Genomic DNA, 22727 nt, shown 5'->3' with positions numbered 1-22727 from the left:
AACTATGTTTACTCTCTCTCTCGTCAGCTGATGGTGTGCACGAACTCTCTTCCATCCGCATACCCACACACACGCGCCTTTGCTCTCGCGGATTGTCATTCGCGGAAGTTTGTTGTTTACCTTTTTTTGGTGCTACTTTTCAGTCTCCTGCGTAGAAAAAGTGTCTTTGCTGACAAATAACTCTCGCTCTCTCGGATAACCGTGTGTTATCTCTCGTACGATAAGACACAATAGAGCGGAGAGCGTGTGATCTCACCCTTTTTTCGATCGCGTCTCACACACGCACGCAAACGGGATACACACTGCGCGAGAGAGCGCGGCCGCCGCTGTTTGCGCTCCCGAGAGGTCCGTTTTGCGATCGTGGGTTCACTAGTTTTCGGAACAGCGGTTCGACGGTACATACGACGGCGGCGGTTTCTCGGTTTCTCGGTGGGTCGCCCCAGAACGACGACCAGACGACGGACCAGACGACGAAGACCGCGGATTGTGTGTGCTAAAATCGAGCCGCAAACAACGGTGGCCATTGTGTGCGAGTGAGGCACGATGCAGTGACGGTGCGAAAACGGGCCAAGAAAAGCACACAGAGACCCCCTCAGACCACGGACGCATTCTCCGTGGTGCACCATTCTTCTTTATCCTCGTTTGGTGGCGGCGGCGGCTGAGGCGACGGTTGCAGTCGAAAGCGCATCGCGCGAAGTTGTGTCTGTCGAAGCTGAAGAAAAGCAAGCAAGGAAGCCCGTTCCCGGGTGCGGTGCGGGCCAGCAAAATTCAGGGCGAATCCCCAACACAGTCGTGCGCGTGGCGCGGGGAATCGTGCGGTACGAAATTGTGCGTCGCAGTTTTCGGTGGTGGCGCGCGTCACGACGACGACGGCCAGTCCATTTGTTAGCGCACGGATGCTATCTGCGTTTCCTCCGCCGTGTCCTGTCCTGTGCAGTGCCCAGTGTGGAGAGAGTGTGTGGTCGCGGCGTGTTGCGCGTTTGTGTGTGTGTAAGTGTCTCATCTGTGTGTGTTGGGCGAAATTCTTGTCCTCCTTTTCTTTTGTTTCTTTGAGAAAATCCTCAGCCTGCTGCTAAAAATTCGTGGTTCCTTTTCAACGCACACTACGCACCGCAAGAGCCCGCGTTCCCGGCTTACACCGATCAGGCTCTCGGTATGGTGTGTGTGTGCACGTGCGAAGAAGAAGCTTCCTGTTCCGGAATATACTCCTGTTTATTTACGTTTTCTTTAAACGCTTCGAGCTACGCCTTTCCTGTGTTCAATAGCGAGCCGAGAGATCCGAAAGCGGATTGGAAGATAAGTACACACCGGCTAGAAGCGCACCGAACGTACCTCGAACCGACCGAAGGAGCACTTTTATTGATCCGATGCTGTGTGTGTCCCCCGGGTGCATATATGCGGCACTCCAGTGGTTGGTGGATCCCAGACGACGACGGCATAGCAACAACTACCAACAAACTGTGCCTTGTGCCAGAAGAGACGACACCACGAGTCAATTTGCCAAGCAAGGACCTCACTCACTCGAGCCTCGAAGGCTCTCCGGGCACCTGCTGCTGCATGGGATGGAAAACGAAATTGATTTGTAACTTCGGGAAGCCTTCTTGATGTTTGGCCACGTTGAAAAAAGATTGAATCAGCTGATGGGCCCACGGGTGGTTCAAGTGTCAGTTCGATAGTAACTTTCCGTGTCGATAAGAGCGGAACAATGCACGATTATTCCGTCCATGCTTTTAATGGATGCATTTTTTTGGCGACAAATGTACCCCGTTTGGCGGTAGAGCAAGATAGTGAAGAAGTCCACGACGAGACGAGAAGACGACGAGACGTTTGTTGATAAAATCATTTCAAATGTGTTCGCAATTTCCTGCGGGTTGGAAACAAGCCATCGTTTCCGAAAGGGGTTCCTTTATCGCTCCGACGCAAGGAACGCGACGGTGCGCACGATGCACACGACAGTAATTAGAGAGAGAGAGAGGCCGTTCATACTACCTTCTCGTCGTCGTCGCGTTAACCCGTTCTTCCCAGTCCGTCGACCTTTTGCGACGGTGGACGGTGCGGCGATCGTGGCGAAGATGCGCGACGGGCAGCGCAGCGCAAACCGCTCGAGCGAGCAACGCCGGCCGCAATTGGCCACACCATAATCAGCGTTATTGGCTAATGGTATGTTGCCGTCCCGGTCGCCGTCGCATCGTAGTCCCGAGTCTGATGTTTGTTGACCAGCACCCGAGCCAGACCCCGCGGCCAATCTGAAACGGAACTGGCCCGGAATTTGTGATAAAACCAAAATAAAAGCACAGTACGCGGCCATCGTCCACCACGCATCACGCACTCCAATCGGTCGGAATGCGCTGTGTTGGCCTTCTGTGGCGCTGCCGATATGTCTGGCGAAGTTGCGTGAAGCTCACCTGCGGCACGTGCAACGCAGCACGGAGAAAGGATAAATCCTGGCGCGTGTCGACGACCCAGATGCGGCACCACCCGGCTGTGGCAAAAGATGCCAAAGATTGCCACCGACGTGCTCTCTCTCTCCCTCATAAGCTGCGAAAAGAAATAGAAACGAATCGAAAGCCATTAGACGCGGGGATACATTATGCAGATGAACAGGTCCTCGTCTTGCGTAGGGCCAATCGAATATCCGCTCCCGCCGGCGGTGCCAACGAGAGCGGCCGTCGCCGTCATCTCTAATGGCTCACAGTAGTGACTAATAGTTGGCGCGTCGTGAGGCGATTTGATTCGTAGTAGGCGCCGCCATGCTTAGTAACCGACCGATTTTATATTAGCACCCGGCCTGGCCTGGCTCGAAATAAATCATTAGCGGTCATTAGCAATTGCCGTACGTCCCGTTCAGTCCGCGCCGGCAAAACGTGAGCAGTGTGCCTGTGATTGCCAGGGGAGCCAACGGAAGGATTGTGCCGCACCGTCGTGCATTTCTAATTGCACTCCAATCGCTCGCATATCGGAACGCAAGTCCGACAGAGTGTGGCCAGAGTGTCTTTCTTGGGGGTTCTGGGTTGCCTAAAATATTCTTGCTTTTGCCGTAAGACCACACCTTCCATTTGTCGATCCAATTCTACCGTGGGTGATAATTTCGCCATTATCAGCCTGTTGGCAGCAGTCTGATAAATGAGTGCTAAGATGATAAGGATGAAGTGTACCTTGGTGTGTCGTCTTGGCCGAAAAATGCACTAGAATAAATCACCCCACCATGGCCACCGTGCCCCGCGCCAACTGTAAATGATACTAATGATTGTCTTCTTTTTTAGTAATTTTAGACGTCACGTCACGCCTCTAAAGTAAACATGGAAACAGAAGTTGCCAACCACCACTCGAGAGTAGGGTGGCCACAGATAGCGGAAGTGGTCGGTCGGACCTTACATTTTTGCACGTAACCATTGTTTGTGGTGAAGATTCACGGGAAAATTATGAAGTGGATGGCGCGCTGTTTGATGATGACAAGAAAAGGGCTTCACTTGCAAATATCGAGCCCGAGACGGGTGTTGATTCTTCCGCATCACGGGAGCCCGGTAAAGGTCACAATTTACCGGGTGGCTGCGGCGGCCGTTTGAAACAAATATTTTTCCTAAATAAAGAAGTACGTGACGTCGTCGTGCTTGAGCTTGTGCAATGCGCACAAAGCACTGACATCACCCCGTTTCGTTGTTGATGCAATCTCGCTGGGCTCTTAAACACGCAAAAGCTCTACGGAACGTACACACCACGACGGATTGGGCTGTGGTGATGGGGATTTCCACGTGTGCGCCCGGTGTGCGACGTGCCACTTGACTTGGTTGGTGCGCGGGACAAATGAAATATGACATTTGCGATATGCTGCGGTCCAGGTCCCATCAGTGAAAGAGGTGGCGATTTATAGTGGTTATGCTTATAAATTAGGCTCCGGGTTTAGTACCTTAAAGTCGAGCGAAAAGAATTGACGGTGCGTGTCGGACCTTGCGATTCGTTGACCTCACACAGAACCGTACATGTGACGCAAGAGTGAAAGCAGAGCACAACTTTGTAACTTTTCGGTTCTTGCCGAGTACCGTTACACGCTGTAGAACTCGCAGGAAGCAAGTAGCGGCGGAACAGTAAGTTCGCTGGGCCAAAGGGGGGCGAAACTTCTAAGCGATCGATGTAGCAGATGGTCTATTTTTACGAATCTCCTCTCGTGTGTGTAGCGCTTTTCGGTGGCCACAATCGATTCCGTTGCTTATGAATGAATCAGCGACAGGGGCGTGTGCAGCGGCATTTGCCCTGATGGTAGTTTTTGGTCCCACGGGGGGTCCTGGCTTCACCTAGTGCCCATCTGTGCGTTACATAATTCTCACCAATTCACACCGAGCACACCACCCGTTTTGGGGTGAATGTGCTTTTTCCTTATGATTAATGTGCCATTCCATTCCGGGCACCCGGTTTTAGGGTGGTCGGGAGCGGCCTAGCCTTTCCGTTTTCATGGGAAACCGATGGAAATAAGGATCCCGTGCTCAAAACGCTGTACTGATTTTTTGTGGGTAAAACATTGCCATTCGAGTTGTGCTTTATGTTTCGTAGCAAGAAAGTTATTTTGCAATGATAAGAAAGGAATCGTCTGAATCCGACCTCATCCGCATCACACGGCAAACACCGGCCGGGGGTTCGCTTATTAAAATAGGAAGGACACGTTTCTCCTGACGCTGCGCCTTTTCTCTTATCAGTTTTCCCGGATCGAAATTCCCTCGAAAGGTGCGTGTTGTGCCCCTGCAATAAATGCGGCATCCAAAGGCCCCAAAATTAAAAACCGGCTTTTGCTGGAACGCGACACCGGTGCGCCTAAAAATAGCCGTCCTGCCCTGGTCATATTTTTTGGGTAGAAAAAAAGCCAGCCGTCCGTAACCCAAGAAATACTGTAAAACTCTGACAGCGCCAAAAATAGACCACCAATTTACACAGACCCGCCGGCGACCAAAGGACCTCTGCTCCAGCGCGTCGATCGGGATAATTCTATTGACCTCCGCCACCGCCAGAGGTACAAACAAAAGTAGCCGCAAAAAGTGGCCAACCTCCAACGGTGCCGAAGACGCTGAGCGTACGAAAAACACAGCGCTTAATTTGCCGCGACTGGTCTTGTTCCGCCGGCCCGAAAAGAAGGCGGAATGATGATAAATGTTCCTCGCGCTTCGTTTCCTCGTCGAATGCCTGGCGAATCTCCCGGCGGCGGCGGCCCAGAGGACCACCGAGAGATTCGCCATCGACATCGAATCGGCTGACGCCATCTTTGCCAGACTGCGCTGGTGCCGTGTCGAGGAAAGTGGCTGGGCCGGGTCGAGGAATGAAAATCATTTCGTGTGGAAAACAACCCACACACAGCCACAGCACGCAACGCGGCGGCTGCCGTCAGTGTGGCACGGGCTACTCGCTCCCCGGCGCGGACGAATCGACGGGCGAAGCAAAATTCCCAACCAGCGTCACCCGGAGGACCAGGGCGAAGATATGGATTTCTTGGTCCTCGCGCGAGCCTTTCCCAAGCAAATTAAACGCGAAGCCACCCAATGGTGGCGTACGGTTTCGTTTCACTTTCTTCGACGCGCTGGTCTATTTCACCCTTCCCAGTCACGCTCCCAGGACCGCCATGCGCCACACGTGTGTGTTTGTATAATTCGCGCGAATTGAGTTTGGTGGAGTAATCCATTTTCTCTCCCACGGGCACTGGCTAGAGAAGGTCGTCTATAGGCCGAACTCCGATGGCTTCCTCCGATGGACGGTGGAAACCTCATCACCAAGGCCGTCGGTGTCAGTAGGACACGGCGACGACGACAGTTGACAAGACAACACAGACACGAAGAGGGACGGACAACCCGTGCGTGGATGGATCCACCAACGCGGTTACATCGATTGTGTCATCGGGCCCGGGCCAGCATGTCGCTATGAATGAAAACGCAACAGCGGGCTTGACCCGCAGCGAGTTCCGCTCCTGCCATAAATCTGCTACAAAAAAGGACCAGAACCGATATGTTATTCTGTTTACACACCGTTCAGGCACTTCCCAATCGTGAGATGTAATCCGCTTTCGGCGCGGGATTCGGGCTTGCCATTGTTTGCTAGGGCTTAGTTACTGGAAACAGCTTACTTGATCTCCCTGATTGACTAGAGAATCCCCTCGCGAGCCCACTTCGATGCGTTGCCACGATGCGATGCACCTTCTGCAGGTGGTTTGTGTCGGGCTTTTCCAGCTTTCATTGCCTCGGCCGGGAATCGATATTTTGTCGCTCTCATTCTGACCCATGCCAGCTGCCGGATTTTCCCGTCAACGGCGACATGTCAGCTTTCCCGACGCGACCGCAGCGTCCACAAAGCGGAGGGCGGGAGGCCAATAAAAAGTGAACAAAGTGCACCATGTTGCCGGCGGCGGCCGTAAAATGCGCGCGGCTTGTGTAAATGAAAACTGTAGCACCCCGGACACTAATCCACACGTCGTCGTCGTCGCCGTTTATTTTTCCCTTTCATTCAACACACACACACACGATGGAAATCCTTTACGACACCCCGCTAATGCGTCATGAGGCGCCACTCGGTATTAGCGGCTGATAAACCGTCGTCGTCGTCGTCGTCGGCTAATCGATGACCGGCTGGCGGGTCCGCGCGCGCGAGAGCACGCTATCGGGGAAAACGGTTGTTGTGTATGAATTCTGCTTTTTATGTGCCGCGGCCGCGCACCGTATGCAAAGATTTTCCGTGCCGCATAAAATAAGAACGCTGTGCGCGCCGTCTGCAGTTTAATAAACCCATTAAGTGCGAAAGAGTCATAAAGGCACCACCGGGCGCCGGGCCAGGGGCAGACAATGGCCACGCTAGGAGGGGGGCCGTTGCCGTGAGTCGTGAAAGCAATTTAATGAATATTGATGCACATTCGTGTCCGTCGTATTGTGAGGAGCATTTTTGTTTTTTACCGTGCCGGCCTAGGTGTTCGGCGGCCAGGACACCCAGACCTGACACCGAGTGGACTCGAAGCGATTCTGTTGGGGTCTGTTCTTCGATGGGTACTCCAGTTCTTTGTGTTGATTGTTGCTGGTGTTTGACATAAACGCATTCCGTTCGGGTCTCCGAGCGTCCTTCCAGAACATTCAATTTCCATGCTCGCCATGGGTTGCTAAGTTGATAGGGGCGCGTAACTTGTAACAAACCGAGAAATGTCAACCGATGACATTTGGCTGTCTACTATCGGGAAAGTTGTGGCTCACCGATTTCGCACACCATTGCGCGCCGTAATCACGGTATAACCTTTTTACGATTCGCGTTCCGACGACATACCGGCGCTGGTGATCGTCCAGAGGAGCTGTTGCACACACGTGGCACCACCACCCGTAGTCCGGCTTGTGACATTCAGCAGGGTTTTGCTCTACGCATCAAATGTTGCCCAAATTGCCGGACGAAAACTCTCGAAAACTGCGCGCCAAATAAATAACAAACCATAACCGCGCTGCGCACACGTGGCGTGGCGTGGTGTGGCGCGCGGTACGGCCATTGGTTTGTTTTTCGTGGTCTGTCCAGCCGACACAGTACGCCCTATTTTTGTTCGAACCGCGTTGCTTTCATTGATTAAACGATTGTTGTATTATGCGGCTGCCGTAGTGCTGCTGCTGCTGCTGGCCGTGGCCGCGCGAGGGCCTCTGGCGTCATTGCGTTGCATTATTTCGAGCACTCCCGAGCGGCGGCTTAGATGAAATCGAATTAAATTCGAGCGACCTCGGGTGGTCGAGGTCGAGGCTGCTGCTGCCACACTCTCAAGTGGCATTTGATTGAATTATTACGGAACGGGCCCCATGTTCCGGGGGGCGATGGCGATGGCGATGGTGCATTAAAATGAGACCGCCCGTCGGCCCCGCGCGCTCCGTGTTTGGCTGATGCGAAATCGATGCATTGCTAATGGATATTGCACCGGATAATAATAGTGTGCACATTAGTTTCATAATTTATCCCATTCTGTCGGTGCTGCTGATTGTCCGAAATCGTTTGCACCCTCCAATTGGGGAGGCTGGCTTCTTCACCAAACCATAGCGAACAAACGAAGCGGAATTCGCCGAGTTGTTTTGTGCTGTGTCCACGCCCTCGAAATGGCCACGGCAATATGGGGGGGGCCCCGGACCGTAGACGGGCTAAAAATAGAATTAATCTTGATAATCACCAATAACGGGAACGGAACGAGTTGAAGATGACAGACAGAGCGGATAGCTGGCTGGCTGACTGGCTGACGGGCGATAATAATGCTGCAATCATGCTCACGAAATATCCATTCCGCGGCTGTCCGCGGCTCCTCGTTGGCCATGGTCAACGGGCGTGCATCGTTCGGCGAAGGAAATCGTGTAGCTGTAGCTGGAGTACTGCAACGACCCGACGAAGTCCGGGGTCACATGGTGGCATAATTTCATTATGGAGAGAAGGCTTTATGGTGACCACCTCGCAAGGGCACCCAGGAGCACTTTTGTTTTCGGTTGACCGCACACACCGCCGAACGTGTTGCGAATATTTTGTTTCACGAAAAACCAATCCGGTAGAATTGGTTGGCGCTAATTAATGGCCAAAATAATCACCAGGAGGGTGCGCAATTAGTGCATCATTAAATCGGTCGTGGAATGACTCCTTCTTGTGCGTACCATCTTCAACCTGCTCTGGGCCATCCGCTCGGTACTTCAACTTCCACCAACCATAGATCCTTCGCGAATCAGCGATAAGTTTGCCGCTTTTCTGGGACCCCAATTTCTGGGGAGCCGCGCTCGAAACGAAAGGATGTGCCAATTTATAAGGGGAACACTACTTCATAAAGGTGGTACGCTCTCAATCACCGCGTCTGTGGGCCGCTGTGCCGTGTGTTCGCGTGAGTTAACTCTCGATCACGCAGCGCGCACCGAGAGCACGTTTCTAATTCGAATCAGCTTTCCAGCGGCAGACTGTGGCGGCGTTGTCACAGTTTGCGCTGCTAAATGGCCGAATAAAGGGGCCGGGAGCCAAGACGCGAAGTTTACACCCCACCAACCGAAGTCCGTGACAGCGCCGTGTCCGCATCAGCCGATCCGTTATTTACGATCGCGGAAAGCCGAGCGCTATGGCGCATCCATTGCGACCGCGCCGAGGCCACTTGCTGTGGTGGTGTACACAAAGTACACGGTGCCTCTACGCGCTCTATCTCTACGCCGGAGCTAGGAGGGCAGGCTCGCGGGGAAATGGCCACCATGTAGAGGAGATTGCGTCAGAGCGTTATGATTTATGGGAGATTAAGCGAGTCCGCGCGGCGCTCGGCTCGGCCGGACAGGAAGAAGCTACTCTCCCATTGTCGTTGTCGTCGGCAGTCGGTGGTGTCAACAACAACAACAACTGGTGCCCACTGGAGACTCCGTCTTCCGGCCCGAAATTGAAACGACAACAAGCTGCCCTCCGGGATAGAGTTCCCGGTTCTAAATATAGCCCAAGGATGTACCCGGATTCTCTTCAGCGATGGACCTTCTAAGTGACGCTGAGCACGATCGGTGTTCCTGGTCCCAGACCTGTTTCGCTTGGCGGAAGTATCCAAAATGCCAACCTGCCAATGACAATCCGTGTCCGAAAACCGGTTCCCTCGTCGTCGCTGCTGAGCACATCTCTCCAGCACAAACTTCCGCATAGCAGCGCAGATTGATCCCACGGGGGCGGTCGCCTCCCGTTGCGTGAAGGTCAGCTACCCACGGTCCGCTGCTCCTCCGGTTGGACGATCCAGCTCCGGAATTGTGGTCACTTCACAGGCAGAGGATTGTTTACGCGCGCCTCCCGCCGCTCGTCGAAGTCTTTGTCCCGCTTTTGCTACATGTCACTCGAAACCCGGACGGACGGACGGACGGGTGTGGAAATGCGTAAACCTGTTACGATCGCCCGTTGAAGTTATGTTGTGTCGTTCAGCGAGCGAGAAAAACAACCTCCGTCCAACATAACCGGCCCCAACCACCGTGTGCCGGCCAATCTCTTTATGCGCGCCTGGTGACATCACGGCGACGACGGGCGGCATACACAAAGAGCGATCGCGATCGATGGCGGAAGCGTGGATTCGACACGCCGGGTCGTCCAGTAACGGATTTGCCGGTGTTGTTAACCAAGGTTACTAGACGTGCGTCACCTACGTACCTACGTCCCGTGTGTGTTTGCGTTGAGGGTGTGGCGGCGCCAGACACTAAGCCGGCAAATTTACGACCATCGCTACGTTGTTGGAACGTGTTACACACAAACAGTGGACGGAACGGCAGCAAAGTACTACGCCGCAGAACGGGGGTTTTATGGTGAGGATTCGAGCGTCGGGACGTTGTTTCCCGAAAAGCGGCAACGATCGTGTACCCCGTTCCCCCGAATTGTGCGCAATTTGTGTAACTACGTTCTGGTGCGTGGCGCTTATCACTCGCCAAACACCAAACGGCGGGTACCACGGTGGTAGATAGCGTTGGAAGAGATCCTACCCGAGACCGCGACATCGGCTTAATGGCGTGTGATTAAATAATTAGCCCCGAGGTACGCGCTCTCGATCTCGACTCGATTTTCCCGAGTGAATGACCGTTGGCCCCGGCCCGCACCGTAATCCGGCTCGGTTCCTCTTGGTGTGGAGCTACCAAGAAAGCCATTTTCATCAATCACACCCGTGCCTCGCTTGTGGCCAATTCGACTCACAATAGGCCCTCTATTAACCCACTTAGTGGACAGTTCTATTCTTTGTTCGTGTCCGTCTAGCTGCAACTGCAACTCGCCCCGGAGTCGGACCGGCCGCTTGGATTCTGATGCAGCAAACCGTGTTCCGGTCAGTGCATTTTGTTTGCTTTCATATTTTTCGCACATCGTGGCTGCTCGGGAAACTTTCCTTCCTCTAACGGATTAGCTCGACAGGGTCGTCACGTCTGTATACCTCGGCCTCGGCCTGATCCCGGCATGTGAGGCCCCGACCACTATTGACATTTGTAGTTGACGTCCCGGGGGTGTCAGGGGCCTTCTCGGGGCTCGAGGTTGTGCACACCGACTGATCAACAGATGGGCGAGCGGGAGCGGCACCGTGGGGCGTGTCGTCAACTTCATCAGCTGCAGCTGCATCGCGCCTGCTGGCGGCAAACAATAGATGTGTCACGTTACACCACCCTACTGCAAGCGCTGAGAGCTTTAAGACCTCGACCTCTCGGGCGATCTGGTTGCTGCCTTTCACATCGTTCCGAGTGGCGAATTTGCTGACCGAAAGCGAACTGGCGTCGCGTCCGGCATCTTGCGTAAGTGAGCATCACATCCGTGCAATGCCGGTGACTCAGTACTTAGTCGTTGCACAAAGCAGCCATGTATCGTGCCATTGACCGTGCTCATCCTGGCAAAACAACTCCGCAGAGGCGGATGGCCACTATCTTCGGTGGTGTGGTGATCGACAAGTTGCAATAACGTACATTTAAATGAATGGAGCTGATACGAACCATGCCGGCTGGCGCTCAATATAATAACAAGCTAATCGGGATAAAGAAGCGCGCCGGTCGGACTCTATCGGGAGCGCGGGCTCCGAAATGGCCTCCCGCGATGGTCGGTGATCGCCCTTGTTGTTGCCGCTGCCCTGGGATGTGCCCTGCGATTAGATAAGGGCGCTAGAGGATGGGGACTGGGACTTTTTTATGTTTATATTTTGTTTATTTCGGCCCATCCGAGAATTACCTGGATGGCACCAGTTTCCGTTAAGTTAATCCACCGAAAACCGGCTAACCGGCCGGGAGCGGGGGCCTAACGCGCACAGCATTACAAACGGCTCCTGCTTCTTCTTGTGGCCGAGAGCACCCGCGTCGATCGCGGATCTACCGTCCAAGGAGCAAAGATGGGAAATGGCGGCGTTTTCATTCGCCGGTTTGGGTCGGTTCAGTCTAGTGGTGGCCAGAATGGAGTGCCGCAGATGCCGACCCGAAGGAGGCCGGTACCGACCGTCGAACCAGCAAGCAAACCGGTCAAGATTCCCGGTCGCGGGAGATGCGAACAAAAAGGCGCACCGCGATGGTAACTTCGTTCTCAACCCGCGACGACGCGTTTCCCGCTCGTCAGGTCGCAGCGGTCAGTTATTTCTGTTCCCGGCTCGGCTGTGAAGTGTTTCGAAGCCGTTCGGTACTCCATTATAACCCCTGCTTTAAGTGGACCATTGAGTCCCTCGCGCTCTAGTAGTTAATCGGAAAAGAGTAACGACCTACTCGAGACCACCCGGCGCGCGAGAGGTTCATCATTTCTAGAACCCGAGTGACTCATCGGCATGCTTGAAGCGCACCGCAACACGCAGCATAACGCAGCCATGCATATTGCAGTTACAGATGCCAATCGGCGCGGTCAAATAAATACTCCAAACCGTTGCCCTCCGTCCGTGTGTGTGGCGTGTCTCACGGAGCACTAATTGCTAAAACTTTTGCATCGCATTTTCCCGACCCTCTAGTCCCCGGGACCCGAGACGCCTTCAACGGAAAGTGCCCCACTTCCACCTATTATTATTATGCACCAGCCCGAGCTGAACAGGGCCAGTTTAGCATACGTTGCATAAATTAGGACTCGGAGCGCGGCGATAGAGTGGAGCGATTAAGGGCGTTTGCGCGCGTGTGTGACCTGTAAAAGCCCCGGTGATGTATGTACGAGAAACGCTATGAAGAAGTATTATGCTTTACGGCGTCCATTAAGCCAGGGGTGTGTTGGAGTGTCTTAACGGTACATTGTCATCTTAAAAGGGAGCTTTTAAAGCATCACAGCAGCAGGCGGCGGCGGCGAACTGTTTGATGGCGTCGCATGACAGCGCTCATAAAACACGTGGCACTCTAGCACACTCTGCTGCTGCATGGAGCAAAAAGTGGGGTTAGGGGAACCCCGTAGGAAACCCCAAAACATGTCTCTGCCCAAAAGCGGAAAGTTTGGTCGATTTCATGGGAACCTTAATGGGAAAACTGGCCACAAGTTATGCGATTTTATGTTTATGCGAGTGTACTGTCTTGCTCCGTTTCCGCAGAACTACACAACAGCGCGGGCCTGAGCAACAGCGCGAGGTGGAGCATCTTCGCTAACCGGCGGACACAGCGTGCGGCGGCGGTGATCTTGGCGCACACCGGCGTTCCCCAACCGGGTATGGAAGCATGGACAACGAACAGCCCCACCAGGAGTTGGTAAAATGTGTCCTCGTCGGCGACACGGCCGTCGGCAAGACGCGCCTGATCTGCGCCCGGGCCTGCAACAAGCACGTCTCGCTGTCCCAACTGCTGAACACGCATGTGCCAACCGTATGGGCCATTGACCAGTACCGGATCTACAAGGATGTAAGTATCTGAAGTACGCGCGCCGCCCGGCCGCGAAAGGTTGATGCCTTTGACTTGGCGGCGGCGGAGAGAGGCCATAAGTTTGAGTTTTAATGGCGGCGGGGTGGTGGGTCGCACAATTGTTGTAGTTTCAGTTTTCCAACGCCACCGAGACACTGGGACCGAGACCAAGACGATCTAGAATCATTCAATTTCCACACTCTTTGTAGCGCATTCCCGGCGTTGTTTCTATCGCCACGACTCGGGGCCCCGATGGAGCCGTGTCTGGCTCCGTAAAGGCGAACCCGCGGGGGCCTGCCGGGCCAACCGGTCTCGAAGGGGGTGGTGCGAAAGGATCTATGTAGAGGTTATTTTTAGCACCATTTGGAACACCCCTTTCCAGGGGGCCGCAGAGCGAGAGAGCAAGACAGAGAGAGAGAGAACGACGGGTCTTTGTCGACACGAACGACGAGCGTTTCTGAGCTTCCCTTCTTCGGAGTGGCGGTGTTTTGGAAGGCAAAGTTTTTCATCATCACCCCGCACTCCTGTGGGGCTTCCGCAAACTCCCCTCGGGTGGTTTAATCTTATTCAGCAGCATCCGGAATGAATCCCATTCAACGATGGAGACTACGAATTGGACTACTTTCTTTGTGCGGGAACTCCTTCGAACACTCCGGTGTGGGTCTTGGCAAAAGGTGGGGTTCCATTAGACACAAGGGCCCCAGCTACAATGTTTTGATGTGATTATTTTGCGCCGCGTCCCGCTGCTGGGGCCAACAAACGCTTGCACACGTTCCGCTGCTGGCAAAATGGATTCCCACGACGGACCAGATACGCCGCGGACTCTGATGGGGCGCGGATTGATGCATCCTCCGAGCGCTTCCGAATCGGGCCGATCTTACCGCCGAGTTTCTCGCTTTTCGCGCATAATGGGACCGCTCCATTAATAATCGACCAGAAAAGAGTTTACACTAACACACGCCTCTGGGTGAGCTGCGGACCGGCTGTGTGTCCACATAAAAGTTTACGACCAGTGTCCGGTGTTAGGAGCAGGATTGTAAGGCAGATTTACATCGCCGCTTTCCGGGCACATGGGGCTGGCTGGAAAACGCAGTACGAGATGAGAGACGGGTTGAATAGGGTTTCATCGTGAGAGAGCGGAGAGTGAGTGATTAATAACCAGCTCTGTTGGCGCTTTGTTGTTTTCCGATTGCTATAAATTGATCGGAAAAATCGCCGGTCGCGAGGCGACGGCTTACGGAAATTTTCACGGGGAAAAGGGATTCCGTTCGGCGTCGTTTCGGCAAACAAGTCTTGTTGATTATTTTGTTTTTTTCTCGACAATTCGTTGGACACAGTCTCTCGACGGGTCAGTTGGAATTACAATTATTCAAAATATATGGTTTTATGTATAATTTAATCATCATCATTAAAATAATCTTTTTTTATTGTGAGTGAAACGGTGCACAGCACATGTGATTCATATTTTGGTGATGGGGCACGTCCGCAGACGACAGTTGATTTTCGCGATCGAGCACGTCCGCATACTTCAATGCTTTTTTAGTAAACACACTAGCGGACCTTTATTTAATTAAGTATTGTCCGCAACAAAGTTTAATTGTTTTACCACTAAACATTACTTTGTCTGTGTCTAGTTGGTACCGGACCTTCTATTACTTACAAATTATCTTCACGGCACCGACTTGTTTAGAAAACCGATCTCCTTCGAGAGTACAGCCGAACAACAACCTTATAATAGTATCGCCTCTCTTGCCAACAGGGAACAATAAACGGTCCCCCTCTCCGCACGCTTCATTGGCCCTAAAAACACAGCAACAGACACGCCGATCGCGGATCGGCCGCTCGTTCTATACACTTCAAACTAGAAACAACGGAGCGCGATTAGTATTCAGAAGGGCTGTTTATTTACTTTCGATGCGCTCGACGGCATCAGCCGGTCAGCTAGAGGGCTGCCGCATACTTCGCCATGCGCCATGCATTTCAGTGGCTCTGTTTTTCCCCGTTCGGCTCGACGAGACGCGGCTTTCGTCGTTTATTATTCCGTTCCGTGCCGACCAGGCCGACGGCACAATATGGCGTAGTTAACGAAGCGAGCTGTTCGCTAATGAACGGAATACGCCAGCTTGTTCCGGTGGGCATAGTAGCAGTTGGGATCGCAAGTTCAATTGATACGGAATCCATAAAAACCCCATCAAAATGAATTGCCACCCGGACTCATACGATAAGTCATTTGAACGTCTGTGTTTTGCGCTTCTTGCAGGTCCTCGAGCGATCGTGGGAGATTGTCGACGGTGTAAATGTATCCTTGCGCCTGTGGGACACCTTTGGTGATCACGACAAGGACCGCCGATTCGCGTACGGTCGGTAAGTGTCCCGGAGAGCTTCCAAAATACCACTCGCTCGCGGACCGTTATTGATTTGTCTTCTTCTCCGCAGATCCGATGTGGTGCTGCTATGCTTCTCGATCGCCAATCCGGTTTCGCTGCGCAACTGCCGGGCGATGTGGTACCCGGAAATACGCAAGTTCTGCCCGGACACGCCGGTCATACTGGTCGGGTGCAAGAACGATCTGCGGTACATGTACCGCGACGAGACGTATCTGTCGTACTTTGGCGACCGGAGTCCGTTCGTGCGGGCGGCTCGCAAGTCCGATCTTGTGATGCCGGACGAGGCCCGCGCCGTCGCCAAGGAGCTGGGCGTCGCGTACTACGAAACGAGCGTCTTCACGTACTTTGGCGTCAACGAGGTGTTTGAGAACGCAATCCGCGCGTCGTTGATCGCCCGGCGCGAACATCGTTTCTGGATGACCAACCTGAAGCGCGTCCAGAGGCCTCTGTTCCAGGTAGGTTCGGCCCCGTGCCATCGTGTGTATGAACGCAGCATTAACCACCATCGTCCCCTTCTTCCCCTCGTTTGCAGGCCCCGTTCCGACCGCCGAAACCTCCGCCACCGGAAGTGACCGTCATTAGCGGCGTGCATACGAAGGACATGCTGAACATGTTCAATTCCCAGTGCTATACAGATCTAGTATTAATTGTCGGTACTATCCGTTTTTCCGTACATAGATTTATGTTAGCGAGTAGTTCGAATGCATTTCATAGGTTAGCAAACGCTCCAATTACTACTCTTACCACCACTGCTCGCCCGGAACGAACGCCGAAACCTATTAAGCGGTGGAACCGGTTCTTTTCTTCTTCTTTTTTCTCTCCCCCCCGCGATAGGTTACTAATGATGGACATTAGCGACATTGGTGCGAGAAGCAGCAGCGAGTCCAGCATGGTCAGCTCGACGTTCGGCGAATCGACGACGGCCGATTTTAACGAGGATACGGAGTGTTTGATTCGGCTCGATCAGAACAAAGCTCCCAATCGGTACGATTCGGTGCGTGAATCCTTTGGGAGGCTCTACAACTTTCTCTTTCGCTCTCTCTGCCGTCTCTGCCTTTAGAATGTGGGAGCAGCTAAAGCGACGATCCAGCTATCAGGCACTGCCAACGGTGGAACCGAAGAAAGATCTCTACCGGGAGTTGCATCATCCGGTGTTTCAAAGTATTAGAGTGTTCCAGGTAACCAACCATGGGGGATGCCGCGGCGACCAACCATACCGGCACTGAGTAGTAACGGCCATTTGTATTTTCCGCCCATCCGCCCGGTTAGATTGAAAGTGGCAGACACAGCTTCGCGCAGACTCAGACGGTTGTCCAGATTAGCAAAGTTATCACTCCTCAGGCGATGCAGCAGTGCCTGAAGTTCATCTACACCGGCACGATCGATCGCGACTGCCTGGACATTCAGGTAAGTCTGCCGGGTGTAACGTTTGTCTTTTCCTCACCCGTTTGGTGATCATCTTACGCATCTCACGCATCGCAGAAATGGGTAAAATCTCATCGATGGTTACCGTTCACTGTTTTTTTTGTTTTTTGTAATTCATAAGATCTATTTTCTTTTCCACTTAAGACTCACTTGTGCATATTTGCATAACACACACACTAGGTATTAGAAAGTTTTACCCGCACATCATCATCAATCATTCTGTTTTATTTCCGTTCCACCTCTTTGGTCCCACAATTCGCGCCACGCCATGCAAAATCGAACAAAATCGATCGACAACGATCATGAAATTGATATAAAGCTCTCTCGTGCAATTGAATCGCTCTTCCGAACTCGCTTTGCATGCCTCTCACAAGGACGTCTTACAAATCGGTGGCACATTTTCGAACCCCTTTCCGAGCGCAAACTTCTTCTTCAGTTCGTTTGATTCTTTCCTCATCTAACCGTTACCGTTTTTTCTTACCGAGTAAACATACTTTCGAAACGTTCGCCTCTTTTCGGTTCCGATTTCGGTTTATCGCATCACAGTCTTTGGTTTGCTTAATATTTGCCCGTTCCATGGTTCCGTTTCGCCTTCATTACTGTGTTAGAGTATTGTCGTTCATAGTGTGGTGGTTTTACATCCATTTTTCCAACGTTTGCGGCTGGCGTGTCACGGTGCATATTGAACCGATCGGCCTCCCAAGGCCTCAATATCACTGTGGCAGGCTTCTGTTGCTCGCGGATTACGGTGAAACAGGCTTTTTTGCGCTCGAGACCGGAGTGGTGCTAAAATTCGTACCTCACTGAAATAGATTTTGGAATTTAAATTTAGACCTTTTCTTAATGCTAATTGGCGCAATACTCAATTGGATGGGAAGAGAACCGAACCCCTCCGATCTGTGTCGTTCGTTCCCTGTCATAACACATCCTTCGGTGCTCGCCTCCGCATCCCTACGAACTCCACCACATACCTCGATCGAGCGATCGATCGTGTGCGTGCCTCGTACTTATGTTGTTTCTTGTGTATTTTATCACCTACCTACCGCCCTCGAATATCGAACATCGAACGCTGCTCTTCGCTCCGCTTTGCAGACGGCGTCGATCGGATTGATACTGGTAAATGCCCCTAATTTGAACGAGTTAACCGAGTTTCTAAAGACACACCTACGAACACGAACACACACACACACACGTTCCGAAAAGAGAACCAATTTTAGAGACACCGTTTTGTTGTTTGGATTGAGATTTGTTGGTAAAACAACAGCATTTACCAACAGACTGTTGCGTTGCGTGATTACCGAGTTTTGCGATAGTTTTATAGTTTTTCAGGTTCAGCTGTATGCACCGATCTGCGTTTTGTTTCTATGCGTTTCTTTAGTTTCTGTGATGCCGTTACGTTGCGCGCGACTAACTTTGGTTGCTGCTAAAGGAACATCCATTTGCCAAAGGGGGCCAACGCTAACAAAGTAGGCTTCCTTGTTGCTTGTGTGCCGAAGTTAGCGGAAGCGGTTGTGTAATGCGTGCGTTATTTGTTTTATTTTCCGTGCTCTTGTGTTTTATGGCTGCCCTAAGAGATGCCAAGTTTTGTAAAGCTTCATTATGTTGGTTTGCATATGTTAATTTGAAAAATTGATTTCTTTGACGCACTTCGGTCAAATAGTATCCTAGGTGCGATATGTTTGTACTGGTGGCTCCCTTTTGTTTGTTGTGCATAAGCTACTTCTCTTCTCGTTGTTACCCTTTTCGATTAACACGTTGATTTTTTAGTATTGTAAAAGTTTACAATTCTCTCTTCACTCTCTCCTCTTCTTCTATTGCTTTGACCAACGACACACTGACTCTCTAGCGTTTTATACTCTACGCTTGCTGTGATTGTCTTGTTTCCTAGGCGATACTAACGACTGTGGATTGATTTTTGACTAACTATCTGTTTTTTCCCATCGGAAAATACGCTTTTAACATAACCTCTTCCCGTTGTCCTTTCGTTCGCCGCGTGTAGGAAATAAGACAGGCCGCCGAATTTCTGGAGCTTCCTCAGCTGATGGTGCTGCTGTCCAACTCGCAGGCGAATCAAAGTTTCATGAACGATGAAACGATTCAACATTACTCAACGGTAACAAAATATTGGGCCGGTTGGCTGTGCGAAAAATGCGTAACCTCCTCCTCCTTAATGTACGTTTTTTCAGTGTATGAAACAAAATTTGGAGAAATATTGTGTTCAGAACGGTATCTTCGGGGATATCACGTTCGAGCTGGACGATGGCCACATGAAGGCCCACCGCGCCATGCTCGTCGCACGCTGTGATGTGATGAAAGCGATGCTGAACGGCGATTTCCGTGAAGCGCATGCCAATTTGGTAAGAAAATTCGCCTCAAGTGCGGGGCCCCCAATGGGGATCTTCTTTAATCGCCTTTTTGGGCCCCTTGTTTTCCACACAGATTGTACTTCCCGGTGTGACGGAGTACACGTTCCACAAGCTGCTGTGCTATCTGTACACCGACGAAATACCGCCCATCTCGGCCGACAAGTGTTTGAACCTGCTCGAGCTGGCCAACCGGCTGTGCTTGCCGCGGCTGCTGAATCTGGTCGAGTGTCGCGTGATCGAGGATTTGCTGCGAATGTCCCAGAGCGAGACGAGCGAAGCAGTCGAGCACTGCCTGCGGCTGCTGGAACCGGTGAAGGTTTGTGCACTCGTCCCCCGGTGGGCTCGTCCATGTCACATCCTTAATTCCGTTCCATTTTTTCTCGCCAAACCAACCATTCAGCTCCACAATGCCCACCAGCTGGCGGAGTGGTGCATGTCGCATCTGTGCGTGAACTATAACAGCATCTGCCGGCTGTCGCCGCGCAGCCTGAAGAGTTTGCACCCGGACAATCAGGACTATCTGCGGGAGCACCGTTGGCCGCCGGTTTGGTATCTGAAGGACTACGACTATTACCAGCGCTGCATGAACGAGCTCAGCCGCGAGCTGAACAGTGGCAAAAAAGACTGCACCGCAGACGACAAGGGGTGTCTGTGTTTCTCAGGAGGTAAGCTGCGCTCGTCGATCGAAGAGGGCCACGCTTCACATTCCTTTCACGTCGTACATCACGCAATCGAAAACAAAACGTTGACCATAGCACGAGCACGACTTCAAGAAGAGGTTCATTGTGTCGAGTACATGATCCAGCGCAACATTATTATGACAAGATTATTCGAACTCTGTTCTACCAAAATCAGTCATTAGCTTCATTTGATTATTTTTATGTTAATACTATTTTCTTTTTTTTGTTTCGTTTCTTTTCCTTGTTCAATAAACTCCTCCTTACACTTCACACCCTATTTTAATCACTCATCTTATCGGTTCTAATGCTCACCTCACCGATCATGTGTGTGTGCGCATGTGTGTTCTGTGACTCCCTTTTATGCGTTCATCTTTTCTGTTGCTTTTCCAAATTGGTGCGCCAACCCGCGGCGCCCGGTGTATTCCTTTCACGTAATCATGCCACCGTTTCAACCGTTTCGTTTCGCTGCACCATTCACATCATCATCTACCATCGCTTCACCGCATCCACTCATTCATCGATCGTCGCGTGCGACAATTTGCGACCGAACGACTGGGAACAGTGTTTTTCTGGCTACTAGGGAAATCAAAACGGTCGGCCGCCAACGCCAAATCGACCATCCAGACGGCGGCCAAGGCAGGAGGTACCGCGGGCGACCAGCAGGATACCGTGAGCTCGAGTCTCTTCCAGTCCAACGCCAACTCGGTCAACGGGCTCGACCCGGAACACGATGCCGGTGATCTTTGACATCCGGCCGATGGCCCGTGGAGGTAGAGTAGTTCGCGGTGCGTACCAAACTCCCATGGTTTGACTACATTTTCTTGCATCCTTCCAGATCGCTCCGCTTCATCGTCATCCTGCCGGTGCTTATCTGCTTCATCTGCACCATCCTCAGCATCCTGATCATCTTCCAGATCTACACATAATATTTACTGCAACGGTAGCCGCTGACGGGCGGCTATTAGACTATACGCTATTCTTTAAGCCCACACGCATTGTCCCTGACCGCCCGGCCACCCTCGCGATCAATGCGGGCGCCGCGAACCCGATCGAGAGAGGAGCGGAGCGATCATTTCTCAGTTTCCTTTCATCACGGGTCGTCGTCGTCGTCGTCGGAAGCAAAAGAAAAAAAGGATTATGGCCATTAACAATATGTTCCGGGTTTTGCCGGCATTCCAGTGTGCAACAGTGATGCATTTGAGAAACACTACACACACACACACACACTCCAAACTCCGAAGCAAGAAGCGTGAGAAAGTATATTATTTTCTTCCACCGTAACTCGCGTCACTTCCGTTCGAAACGGTCACAATAGTAAGGCAAATTCAGTGCATTCCAGCGGGATGTGGAATGAGATTCACACTGTCACACCGATGCAGTTTGATTTATCCAGTATAGCCCAAAGCATTCAGCGACTCGAGCCCCGCGCGCGGCTTCGGTTTTTTTAGCGTGATGAGACGGATAAAGGGGTGCGAGAGAATATGTTAGGTTAGATAACTAAACCAATTGATGTGCGTGTTGCTTCTCATCGCAAATTCGATAGAAAAGACTTGCAAATAAATTGCATGTAACCGTAATATACTACTATCCTTTATATTTCTTTGGTCGATTTTTATTTGATTTGTGTTTTGTTTTATTGTTTTACTTTTCTGTCCCTTGCAGGCTACATTTGGTTGTTCTGTTGCATTATTGGTTCGAGTCGCGTCACTTTGCAGCAATCTTGTATTTCACGTTCAAGTCCTTTTCGCCGCGTCAAATAGCGTTTCGTACGTCCGATAGCTCGGGTCAGTAGCCAGAGTACTCAAAAGCGAATAGTGTAAAAGCGGCCACAAATTCCTCACCACAACCAGAGCAGCAGGTTCTCCTCTGGGCAACAAAGCAAAGCTAGTAGAGACGGCCGCTTGAAGTAGTACCCATAGGAAGTTACCGGAGCGCTCTAGTGAATTTTAGTTTAGTCGATGAATACTTGACGTGGTATTGAAAAGGGAGTACCTTTACGATAGATAGTAGACGATTGTAAGCTGGTTTTCGATCGAGTTATAGAACCGCGCACCCTCGACGGCTGACGGGAGTCAATTTCACTAGCACCAGAGTGTAGGTCCATTCGTAGTAGCTCAGAAGAGGATGACGCCGAAGCGAGGAAACTGCCTCATTTTTATAAATACAGAAACAATTGGAGAGTGAGAAGAAGCAGCACTTCAGCAGCAGCACCTACTAGATCATCTTAAGCACCATGAGAGTAACGCCGGCAGGAGCGTCGCTACGGGCACACACCAGATACATACAACGCCGATAAGATAATCACTTAGTTTTTTTAGTGCAACGATCAACAAAGAGCTACAGCAATGCCGAACAATTTGTATTCCTTTCGAAGTAAGGGGGCCGAAACACAGAGCTTCTAAGCGTCTTGAATAAATGACCTCTAGGACTAATAACACGATTCTATAGACCATACCATTTTTGATATCAACTGCCGCTGTCCCTAAAATTTCCCAGAACTTGAAGACCACGCGCAGGCACGGCGAAACACGCACACACAAAACGATAGAACGACCGTGCGCAGATAAATGTACATTT

General features: G+C 51.8%; 1 protein-coding gene across 3 annotated transcripts; it reads left to right on the top strand.

Moving 5' to 3' along the window:
• The first annotated feature begins 587 nt into the window (after positions 1 to 587).
• LOC128269402 (rho-related BTB domain-containing protein 1) lies at positions 588 to 21790 on the top strand. Of its 3 annotated transcripts, none has more exons than XM_053006855.1 (15): positions 588 to 990; positions 12989 to 13292; positions 15553 to 15656; positions 15729 to 16134; positions 16212 to 16393; positions 16514 to 16663; positions 16740 to 16857; positions 16949 to 17086; positions 18197 to 18220; positions 19104 to 19217; positions 19291 to 19461; positions 19544 to 19786; positions 19871 to 20135; positions 20731 to 20920; positions 20986 to 21790. In XM_053006855.1, the coding sequence occupies exons 2-14, from the start codon at positions 13113 to 13115 to the stop codon at positions 20895 to 20897; spliced, it is 2262 nt and encodes a 753-aa protein (XP_052862815.1). In that variant the 5' UTR covers positions 588 to 990; positions 12989 to 13112; the 3' UTR covers positions 20898 to 20920; positions 20986 to 21790. The 3 variants fall into 3 exon arrangements, with proteins under 3 accessions (XP_052862815.1, XP_052862814.1, XP_052862817.1); XM_053006854.1 differs by having other exon boundaries at positions 20713 to 20920; XM_053006857.1 differs by lacking the exon at positions 18197 to 18220 and having other exon boundaries at positions 20713 to 20920.
• Positions 21791 to 22727: the final 937 nt, after the last annotated feature.

This window comes from Anopheles cruzii, chromosome 2 (genome assembly GCF_943734635.1).
Source record: "Anopheles cruzii chromosome 2, idAnoCruzAS_RS32_06, whole genome shotgun sequence".
Taxonomy (NCBI): domain Eukaryota; kingdom Metazoa; phylum Arthropoda; class Insecta; order Diptera; family Culicidae; genus Anopheles; species Anopheles cruzii.
The sequence above is the reverse complement of the archived record's forward strand: the minus strand, read 5'-3'. Positions and strand labels throughout refer to the sequence as shown.